Source organism: Nicotiana sylvestris, chromosome 3, assembly GCF_000393655.2.
Source record: "Nicotiana sylvestris chromosome 3, ASM39365v2, whole genome shotgun sequence".
NCBI lineage: Eukaryota > Viridiplantae > Streptophyta > Magnoliopsida > Solanales > Solanaceae > Nicotiana > Nicotiana sylvestris.
In genome coordinates this window covers 99,543,278-99,568,323 of record NC_091059.1, presented here as the reverse complement: position 1 = coordinate 99,568,323, position 25,046 = coordinate 99,543,278, and the positions used below count along the sequence as shown (strand labels likewise).

The following is a 25,046-nucleotide window of genomic DNA, read 5'->3' as shown; positions in this document are numbered from 1 at the left end:
AAGACGATCAAGCATTTGGTCCAAGAACGGCAATGGGAAATGATCCTTTCTAGTCACCTTGTTCAACTTCCGGTAGTCCACGCATACCCTCCAACCCGTTACCGTACGAGTCGGAATAAGTTCATTGTTGTCATTGGTCACCACCGTCATTCCTCCCTTCTTTGGCACACATTGTACCGGAGAAGTCCACGAACAGTCAGAAATTAGATACACCACACCGGCATCAAGCCACTTGATGACTTCCTTTTTAACCACCTCTTGCATGGCCTCATTGAGTCTCCTTTGATGTTCAAGAGACGGCCGAGCATCCTCCTCCAATATTATCTTATGCATGCAAAACGCGGGGCTAATACCCCGAATATCTGCCAAGGTCCATCCAATCGCCCGCTTGCGCTTTTGAAGAACTGCCAAAGTGGCATCAACCTGCACGTTAGTCAAGCAAGAAGAAAGAATAACTGGCAAAGTGAAATTAGGACCAAGAAATTCATACCTGAGGTGAGGAGGAAGTGGTTTAAACTCCAACACCGGTGGCTCCTCAATAGATGGCTTGGTGGGAGGAGTTTTGCGATTTTCAAGATCAAGAGATAACTTCCTCGGTTCATAAGAATACGAGCCCATGCCATGTAATGCGTTCACACACTCCACCCTTCTAGCATTATCATCAACATCAATGTTCCATAGCACGGCCTCAAGTGGGTTCTCAACATTTGCCATTGTGCTTGTGTCATCCATTATCACCGCCGTGACAATGTCAACAAACGAGCACACCTCGGTGCTATTTGGTTGCCTCATTGATTTGCATATGTGGAACACCACCTTTTCATCACCAACACGGAAGGTCAATTCTCCTGCTTCCACATCAACCAAGGCCTTCCCCGTAGCTAGGAAGGGCCTCCCAAGAATAATAGGCACCTCGAAATCCACTTCGAAATCCAAAATTACAAAATCAGCCGGCAATATGAACTTATCAACACGAACAAGGACATCATCAATAATTCCCAAAGGCCGCTTCATTGACCGGTCCGCCATTTGAAGCCTCATAGAAGTTGGACGAGGTTGCCCGATTCCCAAGGTCTTGAAGACGAATATGACATTAAATTGATACTTGCCCCCAAGTCACAGAGGGCTTTTTCAAAGTCGGCACTTCCAATGGTACATGGGATAGTGAATGCGCCGGGATCCTCAAGTTTTGGAGCCATAGAATGCACAATTGCGCTCACTTGATGGGTCATCTTGATTGTCTCACACTTCATTGATCTCTTTTTTGTAACCAAATCTTTCATGAACTTTGCGTATCCCGGCATTTGCTCGAGTGCCTCCACCAAAGGCATGTTGATAGTCAAACTCTTCATCATTTCAATGAATTCTTAAATTGGTTGTCACCCTTTTGCTTGGCCAACCATTGAGGATAGGGCGGAGGAGGTCTAGGTAATGGTGCCTTGGCTTTGGGTATATCAATGACGTGTTCCCTAGACGGGTTCACGGCCTCTTGAGTCTCCTCCTCACCTTCATCAATTTCAATTCTCACATCATCATTTGCACTTGGTTCAACAACATCCTCAACTACCAACGGGATCTCATCATTTTGCAACTCATCTTCATCCACCGTAACTTGATTTCCTCTTGTGGCATGCACATTACCGCCTCTTCCACTTCGCGTTGTCACTGCCATCACATGATTATTGTGCCCACCCTTGGGGTTTACTAATGTATCACTTGGTAGAGCACCCTTTGGGCGAGTATTTAACGATTGAGAGATTTGGCCTAATTGCACTTCCAAGTTTCGGATAGATGTGTTATGCGAAGCTAATTGGGCCTCGGAATCTTGACTCTTTTTCATCATTTGCTCGAACATGCTCTCTATTCGACCCATGTCATTGCCCGACGAACTCGACCCTTGAGATTGAAATGAAGGCAGGTTATTGGGTTGTTGATACATTGGGGGCCTTTGAAAGCCTTGCCCCCTATTACCTTATCCACTATTGTTGTTCCAATTATTGTTCCCGTTCCAATTACCTTGATTCCCCGAATTATTGTTCCCCCAATTGCCTCCTTGATTGTTGTTGTAATTCCAATTGACACCTTGTTGATTGCCCCAATTTACTTGGGCTCTCCATTGTTGATTCCTTTGATTACCTCTATTCCCTTCAAATATCCACCACCATCATTGTTGTTGTCATATTGTTCACAATTACTTTGAGGTTGTTGTCCTCTTTGCCTCCTTTTCAACATAGCAACCCCTTCCATTGCATTGACTTGGCGCGGGTTTTAGACTTGTTGCAATTGCGCCTTTGCCAATTGATTCATAGTTGTTGTAAGCTCGGCTATAGCTTGACCATGATCGTGCAATTCCTTGTGCAAATGGATGACTGTGGGGTCACCTTGGGGCACATTTGCTCGGCTTTGCCATGCCGAAGAGGTGTCGGCCATTTCATCCAGTACATCACTTGCCTCTTGGTAAGAAAGTTTCATAAAATTCCCTCCGGCCAATTAGTTCACAATGCATTGATTTGTGGTGTTGATGCCCCGATAAAAGGTTTGTTGCATCATAGCCTCGGTCATGTCGTTATTAGGGCACTCTTTCACCATTGTTCTATATCTTTCCCATATCTCATGCAAAGGTTCTGTTGGCTCTTGCTTGAAAGCTAGAATTTCATCCCGAAGAGCTGCCATATGACTTGGAGAGAAGAACTTGGCAATACATTTGCCTGCCAATTCATCCCATGTTGTAATAGAATGATTGGGGAGCCTTTCTAACCAATCCAATGCTTTACCCCGAAGAGAAAACGGGAAAAGCCTCAATCTCAACGCATCCTCGGACACGTTTGTCTGCTTGCTACCCCAACATGTATCCACGAACCCTTCCAAATACTTGTAGGTGTTTTGATCGGAGGCACCCGTGAAATAACCTCTTTGCTCGAGCAAGGTCATTATAACATTTGTGATTTGAAAGTTCCCCGCCCGGATTCGGGGAGGAACAATAGCACTGGCGTATCCTTGATTTGGTAGAACTCTGGGAGCCACTCTCGGCGGTTACGGAGGAGGGTCTGGAATGTTGATGTTCTCATTTGCATTTATATTGACATGTCGGCCTCTCCGTGGAATTTGAGGTAAGACCTCATCTTGTTCTAGATCTTCTACCTCCTCCCCCGCTATCACATTGCCGAGAGGGTCATTTGCATTAAGAGCCATTGTACTTGATTGATCGGCCTACACCAAGTTAGTAAATAAGAAGGAAAGAGAATCAAAACACAATACTAGCTGCACAAATAGTCAACACCGTAAAGTTCCCCGACAACGACACCAAAAAGTGATCGCAGCGGACTCGACCTGAGGAAGAGTGGGCGCTAATACTTTTACCCAATAGTGGTATCGGGGTCAATTTTCCACAGGGAACTTCAATTTGGAGTTGCGTGTTTGTGTAGTCTAGGACTATGTTTTAGCTCCTAATTGATCTTCTAACATTTTTGGTTTTCTTTTGATTAATAGCTACAATTTATCAACTACAATTGTAAAGCTAAGTTACGCTAAACTTATGATTCTAAGTTGTATGCAATATAGAGAAAGGCACTAGGGCCGTGACATGTACCTAGGTGGTCAACTAACGGGTAGAGATTCCTAATGCAAGAATGATGACTATGGGACTTATGCTATAACCATTGCACTTTTGCACTCACTCTCACACCTCTCGGTAGAGAGAGTGATTTTGCCCAATTGACTCTCTCGAGACCAATTGGGTAGGCCAATTTGCCCAAGCAACTTATGGTTCAAGTTGGGTAATTACTCTCTCGAGGTTTAACCCGTTAATTGGGACTACCATTCTCATGGGTCCATCCCAATTCCTTGTTAGAATTAATCTTGGGGTCATAGACTCTCTTTCTCAAGAAGAGTCAAGACTCACTAAGCTAGACTTAGTGTTTGCAACCACCAAATCTTAATGAAAACATAAAATTAATTCAAATAACAAATACCCAACATCATTCATGCACTTAACAATCACACCCATTAATTACCCACATTAGGGTTGAACCACAACCATAGCTAATGGGTTCAGCTAGCCATAATAGGAACAGAAATTGAAGAAATAATAGATGAAATTGACATAACAATTAACTATAATGTTAATATACTCAAATCCACGTTAATACTAGAAGAGATTGCCCAAAATAGGCTAAATTCATGAAATGCCAAGTTTAGCTGCTCAATGCTCTCTAAAACAGATCTGCCAACTGCTAGAAAGTAAAATGTTCTATTTATACTACACAAAAAAACTGGACAAAAATACCTCTAAGGGTGTGGCGCGGACCGCGTACAAATGTCACGCGACCGCGGAGGGCAATAAGTCTTCAAGTCTTGCTTCTGGAACTGAAGGATGCGGACCGCACAGATATGTCACGCGGCTTCATAGGCTAAGACGCGCGGACTGCGTAGAAATGGGATGCGACCACGTAGTAGATTTTGCCCAAAACTCAACTCTCTGAACTTTTACCCATGCGGACCGCACTGACTTGATGTGCGGCCGCGTGGGCTTTTGCCTTGATTTTCTAGGTCTCTGAACTTCCATCAGTGCGGACCGCGTGGAATTGATTGCGGACCGCGTGGCTTGACTTCAAACTTGCAAGGTCTCTGAACTCTCTTGCGCGGCCGCGCACCAAATTAGTGCGGTCCGCGCAGGTCATCTTGTTCCCCACTTCAGTTGTCTTTTGACACTTGGCAGATTTCACTCCTTTTTTAGCCGATCTTTGATATTTATCATCTTGTTGCTCAAACCTGCAATCAAGTGTAATTTATAAGCATTTTGGGACTAATATATGGCAATTAATGCAAAAAACTCATGTAAGAATGAGTATAAAACATGTAGAAATCACAGTTATCAGTCACCCGGCTGAACAACTCCAATATCCTCAATAGGTGCCTCAATGTCCCCTTGCTAGGGGCCACCTCATCGCTGACCCCCATAACCTCATGGCACACCCCTGCCACGTCGACCACGTTCAAGATCCATTGCCAGCCCACGATGGTACTAATCTGGCGCCTTATAATTAGCCTTGTGTCCTAAGCGCTCATCATCCCGGGCTTGCTACAATATCCGAGCAGCCAAATCTGCAACCTACCGGCCATAGTCGTACAAAGCGGCCGCTCCCTCGCCGGTATGTTGCTGCATCTGCAATCCTAACTGGTGGAGCATATGTAGTCCAATAACCTGCACAACATGTAAAATCTTAATTGCGAAACGACAATGTTAACGTTATAACTAAGTATACCAAATAACATACCAGTGCCTCATACCCTCCAACGTATGGAACGAACCAACCGCCAGCGTGATGAATAGGATTCCTGATGGTAAGTCGGGTAATGTTGCGGTACTAGACGATATACGCATGCTCACCATCCATAAGATGGGCATGCGGGGGTGGCAGAATCAAGTCATGCCGCTGGTCCAAAGTCTTGATCTGTAACTCTAGCCATGCCTCATATGCCTGGTCAACCCTCAAATGATCATCCCGCTAGTAATATGTCCTAAGCCAAGTGGGTGGTGGAGTTACATGCTACAGTCGACCAAACTGGCAAAGGACTCACTCGGTGGCATGATGCTCGACAATATCGAGACATGTCAATGGGATGGAAGAGCTCCAGATAAGTCGCCCGATCGAGCAATAATCGGGAAAACCAGCTATTAGCTCGTCATTGTATGGCCTCCAAATGAACTATTACATAAAAACAGGAACTGTGAGTATACGCAACACATGTAAATCCAGGCCAAGTAAACTTAAGTATAGAATTACATACGCGTCCTCCAGCAAATCCAACAAATCTCTGCAATATGGGAGATTATGTTGAGCCTCGTACTCGCGTCCGTATCCCCGCCTATCAACCCACCTCCTAGCCAAAGGGAGAAACGGTAGAGGTGGTGCATCCTGAGCTATGGGTGGTAGAGGTGGATGAAACTGTAGGACCCACTCCCAGGCCCAAACCTAATATACAATTTGGACGTAAAATTTTAGGTATATTTTTATGATGTATGTTATAATGAAGAGAGTATTTGAAAATGTTTTCACCTGCAGTGGTGGTATAAATTCTACAACGTCTCGCTTGGTGCCCATGCATGCCCGGCACATATGCCTATACAAGTAACCAAGAACAACAGCACCCTAGCTGTACTAATGTAAATCATCTAGCCGCTCAAGATGATGAAGAAATCTCAAGCTGACTAGGTTTCCCTAAGTGTTCAGGAAGAATACGCCTCCAAACATAAGCATCAGTAGCGACCTCATGTACCGGTTAATATGAACATTCGGTGTATCATGAGTAATGTCATCATGCATGGCCTCCAAATGCAGCCGGACGGGCGTCAACACAAGATGACTAGGCCCAACCAATACAACCTCATCCTCTGGCCGGAAATCGGTGAGCCGCTGCAACGTCTCCAGGTGCTGATCTCCCGTATAATCTCTCATGCCTTGCGGCAAAGCAACAGGAAGTCTAGCAACCGGCAGCCCATACAGAACCTCCACGTACTGCAGCATGATAGTGGCCTTGCCAATGGGCAAATGGAATGTGTGCATCTCCGGGTGCCACCGCTCTATCAAAGTCGTGATCAATGACCAATCCAGCTGCAGCCGGCCAATCTCAATGATCCTATAAAAACCCGTATCCTGCAGGCATCTGATTATACGGGGATGGAGCTGGCGGTCCTTAAGAAAGTCCCACATATCGTCTATTCTCCTAGAACGTAAAGTTTGGGCCAATAACTGCCCCTCCCATATGTAGGAAAACCTATGCTCGGCCTGTAGCTATAGTAGCTCTAGGGTGGCAGGTCCCAGATGCAAAGGAGTAACCTCCATGACGACTACTATAAATTGAACAAAAGTAATTACATTATGTTTCTTTTCGATTTCTTAAATATATTGCAATACCTTGGATATCAAATTTTATTCGATACTTTTACTATACTGTTAATTAGGTTGATACATTTTCAATATTATAATTTTATATTTTATATGTTACTTTAATATGTTAGTTTTATTATTTTATATGTTAGTTTTATTATTTTATATGTTTGTTAGTTATTCACCTATATTTTACTGTACATGATTTAATTATTAAATATTAATTTTGGTTCCGGAAACAATATTTGAGGCCCAGTAGTGCCAATGTATCCTGAATTCTTATGTTCATGATGAGAACATTTTTTCGATTTTTAACTCAACAGGTGAGTTATTTTATATGTTAGTTTATTATTGTATATGTTAGTTTTTTATTTAATAATTTAGTTTTTTTATTTTATATGTTTGTTTATTTCTTACTGACTTATTTTTTACTATACTAAAATTAAATAATTAATTTTCATAACTATACAAGATTTAGTTATTAAATATTCATTCATCAAAATCGAGCCACTTATGCTCCCCGACCTCACCTGAATTTTGAAAAGAGAGGTCCCAAAAACTACACCCTAATTGTTGAATCTCGGGCTAAGCTGTTTGAAAGATTGAGGAGAGCAGAATTGATACATCAAGTAGAAGGAAGGGTTCCTGAGAATCCCTCAAAGTATTTTGATGGAACCAAAAGGTGCGTGTACCACTCAAACGTGCCTGGGCATGATACTGAAGATTGTTCCAAGCTGAAAAATAAAATTGAGTCATTGATTAAAAGCGGAGCCGTTCAGTGCACTCCGACTCCGCCCAATGTGAACCGCAATCTACTGCCTAATCAGTGGAATCAAGGGCCTAACATGATCACCTTGGATGAAGAATACGATTTGAAAGGAAACATTTTCACGATAGGAAGCCCTGAGGCCGCAAGGGTCCCACCTAAAAGGACTTCGATGAGCATATTACAATTGAAACCTACAGTAATGGTTCAAACTTACCAACAACAGCCTACCGCTACTACCAGGGACAAAGAGGATCGGGAATACAAAACAGTCCTGTGGACATAACATTAGAAGGGGAAAACCATGATGACAGATTCTGCGGCAACCCACGTGACAGGAAAGCCATGAATTCTTATGTTCTTACATTTGTTGACTATAATTGGAGATAGTTTGTGTTTGAACTATCATCTTTTTGACGTATTTTTGGGAATAAGAGATACTTAAATGATTAATTTCTATAACTACAAGGATATTATGCTAAAGGGCACTACATTTTACTACGCTAAACGGTCACTACATCACAAATACGAGCACTACATTAGACCATAAGATACCACTACAGGGAACTAAAGTAACAATTTATCTAGTTTACTAGTCTTTTAGCAAATAAATAATCTAAACCAAATAAAAACAACAAATAAATTTAATCACAAAATTACATATACCACAGTAAAAAGTAACTAATTAACATTTTTTTAACAACTAATAACAATTTCTCTATTGTACGAATTTTTTTAGCACACTAATACTATAGTACGGACAAAAACCAACAAATTAGTTAAATCACAAAATAATCACAAAATAACATAGAGCAAATAAAGACAACTAATATGCATTTTTATACAAATTTTAACAAAAGCTAAGATGAAATACCTCAATTTAAGATTTTTAGAAAGTTGAAGCTTTTGTGATTTGGAGTCGAAACAAGCAATAATGTCCGAGATAACGCCTTAGCTAGCACGTGGGACCGAGAATCTTTACTTTTTGTAGGACGGGTGGGCTCCACTCAAGATTTTTTGGATTAAAAATCGGGGGGCATTGTATTTTTTAATTTGGGGGGAGGTTCGATGATTCTGTTTTGGGGAAGGAAGAAGACGTGTCTATATATATATAATGTCTTAACAAAAGACGTTATATTTTCCTGCTTAAATTAATTCAAATATAGTGTCTTTTAATATATATTATGGTCAATATATATTTTTCACATATTTTGGTTCCGGACTCCATCGCTTATGCACACGAGTACCAAACCTTGTGAAAATATTCTTCTTCAATAACGCCACCACACTTCTCGCCTCATTGTTGGGTAAAGCAACAACCTTAACCCATTTGGACACATAATCCACCACGATCAAAATGTAGGTGTTTCCACAGGAACTCACAAAAGGGCCCATGAAGTCAATACCCCACATATAAAAAATATCAATCTCCAAAATAATTGTGAGAGGCATTTCATTTTTCTTTGAGATTCCACCAGCCTGTTGACATTCATCACATCTTTTCAATAACTCACTTGCATCCTTGTAAAGAGTGGGCCAATAAAAGCCACAACTAAGAACTTTGGTTGCCGTTCTCGCTCCACCATGATGACCACCATATGGTGAAGAATGACAAGCCCTAAGAATTTTACCTTGCTCTTCTTCTGGTACACATCTTCTAATCGCCCCATCCGTACAAATCCGGAAAGGTATGGTTCATCCAAATAATAATCTTGACAATCTCGGTTGAGCTTCTTCCTTTGGCTTGAAGAGAACTCATCCAGAATGATTCCACATACAAGAAAATTTGCTAAATCCGCGAACCATGGAACCTCTTTCATTGAAATTTCCAAGAGTTGCTCATCGAGGAAGGAATCATTGATTTCAAGGCCATCATGCAGCCTCCCCTCCTCCTCTAAATAAGACAAGTGGTCCGCCACTTGGTTTTCACTACCTTTTTTATCTTGGATGTCAATATCAAATTCTTGCAACAAGAGCACCCATCTCATCAACCATGCTTTGGAGTCCTTTTTGCTCATAAGATAACGAAGCGCCGCATAATCCGTGTGGACAATGACTTTTTCACCCATCAAGTATGGGCGGAACTTCTCAATTGCAAACACACTGGCCAGGAGCTCCTTCTTCGTAACGGTATAGTTGACTTGGGCACTATTCATAGTCTTACTAGCAAAGTAGATTGGATGAAATTTTTTGTTGATGCGTTTCCCAAAAATAGCCCCAACCGCTACGTCACTTACATCACACATGAGTTCAAAAGGCACACTCCGATTTGGAGCGGTGTTGATGGGAGTAGTTGTCAACTTGAGCTTCAACAATTCAAAAGCTCTCATGCAATTATCATTGAAGTAAAACTCAGCATCCTTCTCAAGAAGCTTGCACAACGAGTGTACCACTTTGGAGAAATGTTTGATGAAGCACCGGTAAAAACCAGCGTGGCCTAAGAAACTCCGCACACCCTTCACCGAAGTTGGAGGTGAAAGTTTATAAATCACCTCAATCTTTGCCTTGTCAACTTTAATTCCATTCCTTGAGATTTTGTGGCCAAGGACAATGCCTTCTTGTACCATGAAATGGCATTTCTCCTAATTGAGCAACAAATTGGTCCCTTCACATCTAGCCAACACTTTGTCCAAATTTGCAAGACAATCATCAAAAGAATCTCCAACCACCGAGAATTCATCCATGAAAACTTCAAGGTAGTCCTCCACCATATCCGTGAAGATAGCTATCATACACCTTTGAAAAGTCATCGGTGCATTGCACAACCCAAATGGCATCAACTTGAAAGTGAAAGTACCGTAGGGACATGTAAAGGTTGTTTTCTCTTGATCTTCTAGAGCACCAAGAATTTGGTTGTAGCCCGAGTACCCATCAAGAAAGCAATAGAAAGCACGGCCGGCCAATCTATCAAGCATTTGATCTAAGAAAGGAAGTGGAAAGTGATCCTTCCTTGTGACTTTGTTGAGCTTGCGATAGTCCATACACACCCTCCATCCGGTCACCGTTCTTGTAGGAATCAACTCATTCTTGTCATTAGTGACCACTGTCATGCCCCTTTCTTTGGGATACATTGAACCGGAGAAGTCCACGAACTATCGGAGATGGGGTACACAACCCTGGCATCCAATCACTTGATAATCTCCTTTTTGACAACTTCTTGCATAGACTCATTGAGTCTCCTTTGATGTTCAATTGATGGTTTGGCGCCATCCTCCAATTTGATCTTATGCTTGCAAAAGGAAGGGCTTATACCCAAATATCTGCCAAGGTCCACCCAATATCCTTCTTCCTTTTTTGTAGCACTGCCAATATGGAATCTACCTGCACGTTAGTCAAAAAAGAGGAAAGAATAACCGGTAAAGTAGAACAAGGACCAAGAAATTCATACCGAAGATGTGGAGGTAATGGCTTCAACTCCAAGGTAGGATGCTCTTCAATAGAAGGCTTTATAGGAGGAGTTGTCCTATTTTCAATATCCAAGGATAATTTCCGGGGTGTATAGTTGTACGACCCCATTCCTTGTAAAGAGTTCACACATTATATGAATCCATCTATCTCGTCATCATCAAAATTGAGCAAGACGACCTCCAAAATATCACCAACATTGATTGTAGCATTTGTTTCATTAACAATAACATCGGTCACCAAGTGCACAAAAGAACACACCTCATTGCTATTTGGTTGCCGCATGGACTTACACACATGGAATACCACTTTTTCATCACCAACCCGGAAGGTAAGTTCTCCGGCTTCAACATCACAAAGAGCCTTCCACATAGCAAATAAAGGTCTCCCAAGAATAATCAACACTTCATAATCAACCTCACTATCTAGAATGACAAAATCCGCCGGAAGAATGAATTTATCAACACGAACCAAAATATCTTCAATCATTCCCAAGGGCCTCTTCATAGTACAGTCGGCCATTTGCAATCTCATAGAGGTGGGTCTTGGTTTCCCAATTCCCAAAGTCTTGAAAACCAAATAGGGCATCAAATTGATACTTTCCCAAGATCACAAAGATTTAGCAAACTCGGCACCTTCAAGTGCAAGGAATCGTGAAAGCACCGTGATCCTCCAACTTATGAGCCATTGAATTCACAATTGCACTCACTTGATGAGTGACTTTGATGGTTTCAAAATTCATTGACCGCTTCTTTGTCACAAGATCCTTCATAAACATTGCATAACCGGTCATTTGTTCCAAAGCTTCAACTAATGGCATATTGATTGAGAGACTCTTCATCATTTGAATGAACTTATTGAATTGATTCTCACCATTTTTCTTGGAAAGTCTTTGAGGGTATAGAGGTGGAGGCTTAAGCAATGGTGCCTTAGCCTTTTGTACTACTGGCTCCGATTGTCGCGCCCCCTTTTTCTCGCGAAATTGGGTTTCGAAATTTTTGAGACAACTTCTTTCCTTTTGGAATGGGGTAAGGGATTTGAAGAGTCGCCACCTAACGGATTAAGGTGCGTTAGGGCACCTAGAACAGTTAACTCATATAACCAATTTACATCACCAAAGATTGGGTAAAGGCTCGAAATTACCTTGAGGGGAAGGTGTTAGGAACCCCTCGAGATCCACAAAGGTGGGTCCCAGCCGAACTTAAATTAAGCGAATTAGTCTTAAAAGGGAAGAAAACAAATTGGGACAGATACAATATTTAACTTACTTTTACACAGGAGTATGGGTGTGGTCCTAAATTTTTTAGCCTATAGGATCATTCTATGCAATGCTTTGCAACTCCCTCAAGTTGGAGTTTTACTCATAGCATTAGTGCATGGGCTATCATTTCCTTTACTACCCAATTACTATCTTTTAGTTGTTACCTAAGCATTCTAGTAGCTTTTAACTCGTGCCTTATGCATGCACTATACATCCCTTACCTATAGTCCTGGAGGTGTTTAGGACCTCTATTTAGGGTGGTTCTAGACTGACCTATGTATCTTAAAATGAGAAAAAGCTAGGCAACAAACAAAATTCAAATAAGACTATCATGCAAAGAGCAAATACGGGATCATATTAATCTCCACAAGTAGACAACAAATGTACACAATTAAATCAACAGATTTCGTTAATTTAGGATCCTATACTCAGGATATCTAGATGAGCAGAAACAAAATGTAAGACATTAGTTTCATTAAGGCGGGCATCGGGACCTACTGGTATTGATTTTATGAAGCTTTGAACCTGGGCATTTTCAGGCAGTAAGATATCATAGTTTTAGACCCCAGAATCATTAATAACCCTACAGATTTGCCTATGTGATTAACAGAATCCTATAGGCATGGTATCTACAACTGTTAATTATAGACCTATAACATGGTTTCTAAGTGAATTACTGATTTTAATTCGTAAAGACATGTTTTATCTCTTTAGATCTTATAGGCATGCTTTCTAAGTTGCAGAATTAATTTAACTTCTAAAGACATGATTTCTAAATGTTGACTTGACTTAAACTCCTATAAACATGATCTCTAATTTTACAAACTGATTTCACCCTATAGGCATGATATCTATTAGTTTAAATCCTATAGACATGATCTCTAGGTTTTGAAACTGATTCTTTTATCTCCTATAGGCATGGTATCTAAGTTGAAGCTGATTTTTTATTTCCTATAGGCATGACATCTATTAATCACACATGGGCAGAAATTTAAGCAAATTGAAAAGAAAGTTTATTAATTCACACAAATTGAATCCTATATACATGATCACTAATGCACGTTGAAATTGAAAATATATGTGGATCCTATGAACATGGATTTCTAATGCAGAAGTAACAAAAACCTATAGGCAGTGTCTCTAGTATGCCAAAAATGTGAACAAACAGTTAGAAAACATCCTATAGGCAGGATCTCTACAAATACAACATTCATAATAAACCTATAGGTAGTATTTCTACCCTAGTTTCAAACAAAGATATAGAACCCCCCCCCCCGCTTTTACTAATAAACCCCAGATCTGTTTATTACAGAGATTATTACATCATTATAGCCCATAATTAATAAATCACATAACAATATCCATTGCACTATAGGAAGCCTTAGTAGGCCCAATATAAACCTGGGAACCAGGCCTTCAAACATAGCAACTCTGAAGCATAAAGGAAGATCCATCCATGGTACATAAAGTTAGGTTCCCAATGTGTCAAAGTTCCCCAAAAGCCTCAAGTACCCCGGGCAATGCTCACACCAGGACCACACTTAAAGAAACTGTTCATAAAAGATTGGAAGGCCAGCCCCAATGTGTCATAGTTCAGAGGAGTCTCAATGACCCTAGGCAGTGCTCACACTAGGGGTGGTAGGAACATAAATAACTAAGAGTAGCAATTTGAAAACTAGTACATAGAGGGTAAGGAGACAGCTTTAGAAAATAGCTAATTTTCATAAGGGTAAGGGGGACAGATTTAGAAACCAGTACATACAGAATAGCAACAGATCTGCACCAAGGAATAAACAGAATTCATGTCCAGCAAATAGTTTGAACAAGTTTGCACTTTTGTTTAGGCTAGATGCTAATATTAAACAACCATAGCTTAAGCTCAGAAACAATTAGTAAACAAACAGGACACATGAATTAGTTACACATTGATCACATGTTTCTAGCAAAGTTCAGAACAGGAACTGAATTAGGAAGAGTTTCATATTATTGAAGATAGCTTAGCTTAACAGCATTACTAAGTGGAATCAGGCAGTCACATAGCAAACAGAACCATGCTAGGAATTGAAACAGGTTAATCAAATAATGCATAGAAAAAGGAATTGCAAAGGTTAGGGCATACCAGTTGAGAAGAAAGAAAGCAAAGATGCAGTAACAGTTAAGTTCCAAAACAATTTGGCCTTGGCTTTTAGCCGGCCAAATATTATCCACTTAGTACAGAAATCAGAATAGGAGCAAGAGAGAGCCTAAGTTTTGTAGTGAGAATAGGAGAGTTCGAGTGTTGCTAAAGGGGGAAAGGGGAAGGGTTTTTATAGCATACAATAGAGTATAACAAATAAGGTATGAAAATTAATTACACACAAACAAGGTATGAAAATTAGTTAATCAATCAATTACGGTCAGCATGAATCAATTAAGAGGACAAAATCAAATAAATACCACTTAATTTAAGGAAAAATCTCACACGGAATCAATCAGTGTGTAAGAGTGAGGTCAAATAAAGTAAGAACTGATTCTACAATCAATTAGGAGTCAGAATACAAAATCAGCTAGTAATATGGGTACATAAATAAGGTAAGAACAAGTAAGAACTTAATAAGGAAACACGGGTACCAAATTCAAAACCCTAATTTAGGTAAGTAAATCAATTAACACTTAATTGACAGAGTTGAAGGTAAACGGGCAAAATAGTATAAATAGTCAAATAATTGAAATCCTAAGACCTATCAAAGACATAGAGATAAAACTCAAGTAAAAATCAGTCGAAAAAGTAAAGAAGAAAATCAGAGTTGAAAACATTCAAACGTTTAAACATATTTGCAGAAAACCCATTAGAAATCAAACCCTAGCTTTTAGGGTAAAATAAAATCGACTAATACTAGTAAAAACAGAAAATCTTAAGGGAAAAATACCAAACAAACTCAAAACCATTTCAGATCTAAACGGATTTAACAAGAAATAGCTAGGTTCATGGAAATAAACAGAGGTGAATCAAATCTGGTTTGAACCAGAGACTTGAAACCCTAAAATATGAAAATATTCATACTCACAAGTATTAGGATGAACATAGACGGAATCATCAAAGTATGAGAGACTTTGAACCAAAACTTGTTTGAATCTTGAGATTCACTTTCCATTTGAGGAAAATGAATCAAGTACCATCAAGGTCGAGTAACCAGTAGAGGGACGAAGCCAAATAAGGTAGGGAATCAAGAAGAGATTCCATGAATTAGTGGGAAAAGGGTGACGATGGGGCTAGGGTTTGAGGGGGTGGGAGAGAGGAGAGGAGAGTATCCCAGGACGGCGGGTTGGGGGGGAATGGAATAGGGTCTGGGGGGGTTTTGATATATTAAAAGGGATGGGGGAATTTAGGGTCGTTGATCTTCTGAGAACAACGACCAGGATTAGATATCTAGGTGGGGCGGGGTTAATTACATGGTTATGGGTATTGGGTAGTTGGGTTAGGGTATTGGGTATTGGGTTATTGGGCTGATAGGGCATTGGGCTATTGGGTAGGTCCAAAAAAAATTAATAAAAGGGCTATGTTTTAAATACCCACTTATTATAAAAATAATTAATAAATGATAAAAATGCTATTTGTATATGAAAATAATTTAAAATAATTACTTAATATTATAAAAAAATAAAAAATCCATTTTCCGTATAAATAATGTAATTATGCATATATGGGCTATTATTGCAAAGTTATTGCGATTATAGCCTAAAGATACAAATATAATCATGCATAAACTGATTAAAGCTTAATATAAATATAAATGATAAGTGTCAAGTAATAAATCATTGTAAAGTTATTTGTGATGCAATTAGTAATTATTTGGATAATAAAATGCTGGAATAAATTAATTAAAATCCTTTGAAAATTACAGAAAATTATGAAAAAATACTGGTTGATGCTCCTGCACTATTTTGAAAGTATATAAAAAATATATGAGGGAAAAATTAGGTATCAATACCGGTTTGTCAATAATGTGTTCCCTAGACGGGTTTACCTCCTCTTGAGTCTTTTCCACACCATCATTAATACCAATCCAAACTTCATCATTAGGTTACACCACATTTTTCGAGATCTCTTCTTCTTGCATCACTTGATCATCTTCAACAAGTTGTCTTCCACTTGAGATAGGTGTATTCCCGCCTCTTCCACTTCTTGTGATAACCGCCATGGCATGCCCCGCGTTGTTACCACCCTTTGGGTTTACCACCGTGTCACTTAGTAGTGCCCCCTTAGGACGAGAATTTAAAGCTTGAGATATTTGCCCCATTTGAATTTCTAGGTTGCGGATTGATGTGTTGTGTGAGGCAAGTTGGGCATCCGAATTGGCATTCTTTTTCATCATTTGCTTGAACATATTTTCGATACGCCCCATCTCATTATTTGAAGAACTTGAATCATGGGAAGGATAAGGAGATGGGTTGCTTGGTTGTTGATACATTGGGGGACCTTTGAAAATCCGACCCCTTGTTGCCTTGATTGTTGCTCCATCCGCCTTGATTGTTATCCCCTCCCCCCAATTTCCTTGATTATTTCCATTCCAATTTCCTTGATTGTTGTTGTTATGCCAATTCCATTGATTGTTACCACCACTCCAATTTCCTTGATTGTTAGAATTCCAATTGCCTTGATTGTTTTGAAGCCACCATTGTTGTTGTCTTGGGCCTTGGAAATTGTTTCTTTATCCTTGAAAGTTGTTCACATATTGCACTTCTTCTTCTTGTTCATTATATGAATCATCTTGCTCAAAACCACTATCTTCTTGCACATAGTTCTTCACTTGATTTTGCACTTGTGGACCTTTGGTCCTCCTCTTGTTCACCATCATGTTCAACCCTTCCATGGCATTAACTTGATTAGGAGCTTGCACTTGACTAAGTTGAGCCTTTGCTAGTTGAGTCATGGTGGTTGTCAATTCGGCAATGGATTGCCCATGGTCTTGCAATTCTTTATGAAGGTGGATCATATTCGGGTCACCAGTGGAACATTGGCCCCGAGATTGCCAAGCCGATGAAGTTTCCGCCATCTCATTCAAAATCTCACACGCCTCCGCATAGGGTGTAGTCATAAAGTTCCCATCGGCAAGTTGATTCACTATACATTGGTTGGTTATGTTAATCCCATGATAGAAGGTTTTTTGAATCATGTTTTTCGTCATATAGTTGTTGGGACATTCCTTAACTATTGTTCTATAGAGCTCTCATATCTCGTGTAGTGGTTCATTTGTCTCTTGCTTGAATGCCAAAATCTCGTCTCGAAGTGTAGCCATGTGTCCGGGAGAGAAGAACTTAGCAATGAACGTTTTCGCCAATTCATCCCAAGTGTGAATTGAATGGTTCGGCAATCGTTCCAACCAATCTAAATCTTTTCCCCATAGAGAGAAGGGAAAAAGCCTTAGCTTCAATGCATCTTCGGAGACATTTGTTTTCTTTCTCCCCAACAAGTGTCCACAAACCCTTTCAAATGTTTATAAGCATTTTGTATTAGAGCACCAGTGAAGAATCTTCGTTGCTCAAGCAAAGTGAGCACCACATTGGTTATTTGAAAGTTGTCCGCCCTAATATGAGGAGGGACTATGACACTAGAATAACCTTTGTTGGGAAATATTCGGTATGGAGCCGCTCATGGTGAAGGTGGGGGTGGAGCGGGCACATTATCATGAGGCACTCGGCCTCTTCGATTGGCTTTTGGTTTAAGAGGCTCTTCGACTTGCTCATCCTCGCCGTCCACATCCCCCAAAGGCACATTTTCGAGATCATTATTTGCCGCCATGATTATACCTAAAATTTCTCATATAAGTTACTAACACGAAATGAAAAGGAGATATTCCAAAAACAAACCCAAATATATAGCTAACACCATTTCAACTTCCCGACAACGGTGCAAAAAATTGATGACATCCACAACACACCTCGTAAGAGATATGATACGGTCGTATGCAATATAATTAACTCAACTATGAGTCGAGGTCGAATCCACAGATTTATATGGGGTGTTAGGAGTATACACTTGAAGAAAGCGAATGGATTAACTAAATTTGCACTTCCACAAAAAGTTTTGATTTCTACTTCTACTATTACTCTAACAATTGTAAGCAAAGGAAGAGAAACTAGAAATGAACGATTGTTTTTGGTGTTTTACCAAATAGTTAAAAAGCCTAGGGACGTGACCATAACCTAGGTGTTCGCCTAATGGGTTAAAGACGTTAATATTTGTTTTGTTGAATGGGGTGTATTATAGCTCTCAACTCTACATTACCCACTCAATACCTCTAGGTCAAAGAGCGATTTTGCCTAATTTAGTTTTCTCAAGTCCAAATGTGTATCAAATAAAATAATTAATATGAGCTCAAGTCGGGTTCTTACTATCTCTAGTTTGAACCCTTTAATTATGCTAATCAAACTCTCAATTAGCCCAATTCCTTGTTAGCCAAGTTATCCTAGACTAGGTTCCTCTTTCTCAAGTAGAGACTAAGTCAAAAAAGGCGTGAATCAATGTTTGTAACCATTAATTCTAAAATTGAAACATGAACTAAGCTAAATAATTAACACCCAATCATAAACAAGCATTAAATTAAATATCCATAAGGTTCACACACTAGGGTTGGGTCACAACTCTAGTAAGAATCTAGCTACTCATAGTGGGAATTCAAGAAAATAAAGAAGAAAAGCTAATTAAACTCATAATCAAAGATTAAAATGATAAAATATAATATTTAAACACTAAAATAGCCACAAACTTCTTAAAATAGAAAAATGTAACGGCTACAGCAGCTACTCGGATTTTCCACCCTCGGGAGTCGTGATGGCACCTACTCGTGGAAGCTAGGCAAGCCGAATATTATAAAATCATTACTTTTTTTTATTAAACATGTTCAACAATTTAAAATAATATGTGATTAAACAGCGGAATAAATTAAATAACCAGAAATGCAAAAGACGAAAACTTAATAATTCAGCCAAACACTGCTACATAATCTGAAGTACAATACTACCCAGAATTTGGTGTCACAAGTCACGGACTATCTAAGAATACTGCAAATAGGTTTGAATGGAAATACATAAGTCTGTCTCTGAATAAGTAAAAACAGAAAGAGAAAAGACGGGAGAAGATGCCAAGGCCCGCAGACGTCTGTAGGACTACCTCGGGTCGCCTGAGTGGACTGAAGACAGCACCCTCACTATGGTCCAAACGCTCCAGTATCAGTATATGCACACATTGTAGAGTGTAGTATCAGCACAACCGATCCTATGTGCTGGTAAGTGCCTAGCCTAACCTCGGCGAAGTAGTGACGAGGCTAGGACCAGACTACCAAATGAACCTGTGCAGTTAAATCATATACATCGAAAATAAAAGCAGATAATTACCGCTAAAGTTGGGTGGGGGAAACATGCTGCGGGGAGTAACAGATAACAACAGAATAACAGTAGAGAAATGTAAGGAACGCCATAAATCAATTACCAGCAAAAGATAAGGAAATAAGAAAACAAGTACACATGTAGTACCGTTGCAGGCGTGCAACCCGATCCATTTCATATAGTACCATTGCAGGCGTGCAACCCGCTCCCATTTTATGTATTACCATTGCAGGCGTGTAACCCACTCCCATTTCATGTATTACCGTTGCAGGCGTGCAACCCGCTCCCATTTCATGTAATACCGTTGCAGACATGCAACCTGCTCCCATTTCCTGTATTAACATTGCAGGCGTGCAACCTCCTCACATTTCATGTAGTACCGTTGCAGGCGTGCAACCCGCTCCCATTTCATGTATTACCATTGCAGGCGTGCAACCCGCTCCCATTTTATTTACAACACCCATCATAAAAGAATCCCGGCAAGGGTTCAATTGTATAATAACAACATCCCGACTAGGGAACAATAATATTACAACAACATCCCAGCAAGGGAACAATAATATCACAACAACATCCCGGCAAGGGAACAATAATATTACAACAACATCCCGACAAGGGAGCAATAATATCACAACAACATCCCGGCAAGGGAATAATCATATAATTCTCATATGAAGCACGAATAAACCACAACGGAGTCATAAAAATTACAATACAAGACTTACGGGCATGCTTGACACTGACGTATAGATACTCCTCACCATGCCTATATGTCATACTCCACATTTAACACGTAGCAAATAAGACACAACTCCTAATCCCTCAAGCTAAGGTTAGACCAAACACTTTCCTCAAACTTCCACGGCCAACTCAAGCCTCAAATAACACGTTTCCTTTAGAATTCGCCTCCAAATTACTTGTATCTAGTCCAAATTAATTTAACAACATCAATAAATGCTAAATAATTCAATCACAATGCTAAATTATAGGTTTTCTATCATTTTCCACAAAAAGTCAAAAATCGCCCCGGGTTCGCTTGGTCAAAACACAAGGTTTGGACCAAAACCTGATCACCCATTCACCCACAAGCCCGAATATGTAATTAGTTTCGAAATCCGACCCCTAAACGAGGTCTAAATTCCAATTATTCAAAAAACCCTAACCCTACCCAAATCCCCAATTTTCTACCTTTAAGAATATGATTTAGGCCTAGAAATCAAATGGTTGTTAATAGAAATTGAAGAAAACAAGTCTAAGAACACATACCTATGATTTTGTGGTGAAATCCCTCTTCAAAAATCGCCCAAGTTCGAGTTTAAGTGAAAAAGTTATGAAGTTTTGAAGAAATCCCATTTTGCTACTGTTTTAAAATAACTGGACAGGGAACCTATGCGTTCACACACAATTGAATGTGTTCGCATAGGGTAAGGGGGGATGGGTATTGCGATAGCGGGGCAAGGAGTGCAATCGTATAGAGGAAAATAGGTTTCGCTTCCCCAGGCCAAGTTAACTCAGTGCGATAGCATGAGAAGCCTTGCGAACGCATAGACATGGTGACCCCCAGATATTAACTCTATGCGGTCGCAAAAGTTGCTATGCAATTGCACAACACAAAATAGGGCCCCCTAAGACTACATTATACGATCGCGAACCTACCTATGCGATCGCATAGCACAAAAACTTGGACACCAGCAAACACCAAAAACACCAGATATTCTAAGTTCGAATCACCCCGACACCTATCTGAAACTCAGCCGGAGCCTTCGGGGCTCCAAACCAAACATGTACATAACCTTAAAAGCATCCTACGGACTTACTTATGCGATCAAATCGCCAAAATAACATCTTAAACAACGAATTTAGCATAGAAATCTAAGAAAAATCTCAAAACTTTCAAAGTATCAAATTTCACAACTATGGGTCCGAATCACATCAAACGACTTCCGTTTCTTACCAAATTTTATAGACGCATCGTAAATGTCACCCTTCTCCTGTACCGAGTCCGGAACCAAAATACAAGCCCGATACCATAAATTCAAAAATATAATCAAATTTCCAAAAACTCTTATATTTTCAGTAAAACAATTTCTTTCAAAAATTCATTTCTCGGGCTTGGGACCTCGGAATTCGATTTCGAGCATACGCTTAAGTCCCATATTTTCCTATGGACCCTCCGGGACCATCAAATCACAGGTCCGGGTCTGTTTACCCAAAATGTTGATCGAAATCAACTTAAATTCAATTTTTAAAGGCCAATTTAACATTTTCATCACATTTCCACATAAAAGTGTTCCGGATATACGCCCGGACTGCACACGCAAATCGAAGTGAGGAAAAAGTAGGCTTATAAGGCCTTGGGACACATAATTTACTCATAAATTAAGTGATGACCTTTTGGGTCATCACATCCTCCACCTCTAAAACAATCATTCGTCCTCGAACGGACATAAGAAGGAAGTACCTGAGTCGGAGAAAAGATGAGGATAACGGCTCTGCATACCAGACTCGGACTTCCTGGTCGATGCCTCAGCAGGCCGACCTCTCCACTGAACACGAACAGAAGGGAAACTCTTCGATCTCAACTGACGAACCTGACGGTCTAAACTAGCTATCGACTCCTCCTCATATGACAAGTCCTTGTCCAACTAGACAGTGCTAAAGTCTAACACGGGGGATAGATCGCTGTGATACTTCCGAAGCATGGACACATGAAACACTGGATGCACGACTGATAAACTCGGCGGCAACGTAAGTCTGTAAGCCACCTCTCCCACTTGATCAAGAATCTCAAATGGGCCAATGAACCTAGGGCTAAGCTTGCCCTTCTTTCCAAATCTCATCACGCCCTTCATAGGCGACACTTGAAGTAATACCCGCTCGCCAACCATGAATGCCACATCACGAACCTTACGGTCGCCATAACTCTTTTGCCTGGACTGAGCTGTACGAAGCCTATCCTGAATGATCATGACCTTGTCCAAGGCATCCGGTACTAGATCTGTACCCAACAACCGAGCCTCTTGCGGCTCAAACCATCTGACCGGCGAGCGATACCGCCTACCACATAAAGCCTTATAAGGAGCCATTTGGATACTCAATTGGTACTTGTTGTTGTAGGCAAACACTGTTAAAGACAACAACTGATCCCACAAGCCTCCAAAGTCAATGACACAAGCACAAAGCATATCCTCCAAAATCTGAATAGTCCCCTCGGACTGCCCGTCCGTTTGAGGATGAAACGTTGTACTCAACTCAACCAGCATGCCCAAATCACGCTGAACTGCTCTCCAGAAATGCGAGGTTAACTGCGTACCTCGATCAAAAATGATAGACACGGGCACACCATGAAGACGAATAATCTCCCGAATATAGATCTCAACTAACCTCTCGAAAGAATATGAGACTGCCACAGGAATGAAATGCGTTGACTTAGTCAGCCTATCAACAATAACCCACACTGCATCGAACTTCCTCTAATCCGTGGGAGTCCAACAACAAAGTCTATAGTGATACGCTCCCACTTCCACTCGGGAAGCTCAATCCTCTGAAATAAACCACCAGGTATCTGATGTTCGTATGTTACCTGCTGACAATTCAAACACCGCGCCATATACGCAATAATATCCTTCTTCATCCTACTCCACCAGTAATGTTGCCGCAAATCCTGATACATCTTAGCGGCGCCCGGATGAATAGAGTACTGGGAACTATGGGCCTCCTCTAAAATCAAATCTCAGAGTCCTTCCATATTAGGCACACAAACTCGACCATGTAGTCTCAAAACTCCATCAACTCCTAATGTAACCTACTTGGCACCACCGTGCTGCACCGTGTCTCTAAGGACACACAAATGAGAATCATCATGCTGTCGATCGCAAATGCACTCAAATAAAGAAGAACGAGCGACTGTGCAAGCTAATATATGGCTGGGCTCTAAAACATCCAACCTCACGAACTGATTGGCCAAAGCCTGAACATCCAAAGCAAGCGGTCTCACACCGACCGGAATATATGCAAGATTGCCCATACTAGCTGACTTCTTACTCAAAGAATCGGCCACCACATTGGCCTTCCCCAGATGATATAAGATGGTGATATCATAGTCCTTCAGTAGCTCCAACCATCTTCTCTGCCTTAAATTTAGCTCCTTTTGCTTGAACAAATATTGTAGACACTTGTGAGTGAACACCTCACATGCCACGCCATACAAATAATGCCTCTAAATCTTCAATGCATGAACAATGGCTGCTAACTCCAAATCATGGACTGGATAGTTCTTCTCATGAATCTTCAACTAAAATGAAGCATAAGCAATGACCTTACCAACCTGCATCAACATTGTACCAAGTCCAATACGAGATGCATCACAATATACTGTATATGGCCCTGAACATGTGGGCAAAACCAACACTGACGCCGTAGTCAAAGTTGTCTTGAGCTTCTGAAAGCTTGCCTCACACTCGTCCGACCACCTGAACTCGGCACCCTTCTGGGTCAACCTGGTCATCGGGGCTGTAATAGATGAAAACCCCTCCACAAACCGACGGTATTAGCCTGCCAAACACAAGAAACACCGGATCTCTGTAGTTGATGCGGATCAAGGCCAGTTCTTGACTGCCTCTATCTTCTTCGGATCTATCTGAATACCCTCTGATGATACAACATGACCCAAGAATGAAACCGAACTCAACTAGAACTCACACTTTGAAAATTTAGCATACAACAGACTATCTCTCAAAGTCTGAAGAACCACTCTCAGATGCTGCTCATGCTCCTCCCGGCTGCGGGAATAAATCAAAATATCATCAATGAAGACTATCATGAATGAATCCAAGTAAGGCCTGAACACTCGGTTCATCAAATCCATAAAAGCTGCTAGGGCATTTGTCAACCCAAATGACATCACCAAGAACTCATAATGCCCATACCGAGTGCGGAAAGCTATCTTAAGGACATCGGATGCGATAATCCTCAACTGATGGTAGCCCAATCTCAAGTTGATCTTCGAAAATACCTTGGCACCCTGAAGCTGATGAAACAAATCATCAATCCTCGGTAATGGATACTTATTTTATTGTAACCTTGTTCAATTTCTCGTAATCTATACATATTCGCATCGATCTATCCTTCTTCTTAAACAACACTAGCGCACCCTAAGGCGAGACACTAGGTCTAATGAAGCCTTTCTTAAGCAAGTCTTGCAAATGCTCCTTCAATTCTTTCAACTCAGGCGGGGCTATACGATACAGTGGGATAGAAATGGGCTGATTGCGTGGAGGAAATCCGGCAAAGCTAAGGTCACAATCTTGGCATGACAGTCCAAGATCGCGTGGTAAGGTGATAACCAGTCCATCCC

At 40.6% G+C, this 25,046-nt stretch overlaps 1 protein-coding gene across 1 annotated transcript; it reads right to left on the bottom strand.

Moving 5' to 3' along the window:
• Nucleotides 1–17,954: 17,954 nt before the first annotated feature.
• On the bottom strand, nucleotides 17,955–22,875 carry LOC138887738 (uncharacterized). Its single transcript, XM_070169518.1, has 3 exons — nucleotides 22,564–22,875; nucleotides 22,152–22,335; nucleotides 17,955–18,112 (listed from the first exon to the last, which is right to left on the bottom strand). Exons 1-3 carry the CDS (start codon nucleotides 22,873–22,875, stop codon nucleotides 17,955–17,957), a joined length of 654 nt encoding a protein of 217 aa, XP_070025619.1.
• Nucleotides 22,876–25,046: the final 2,171 nt, after the last annotated feature.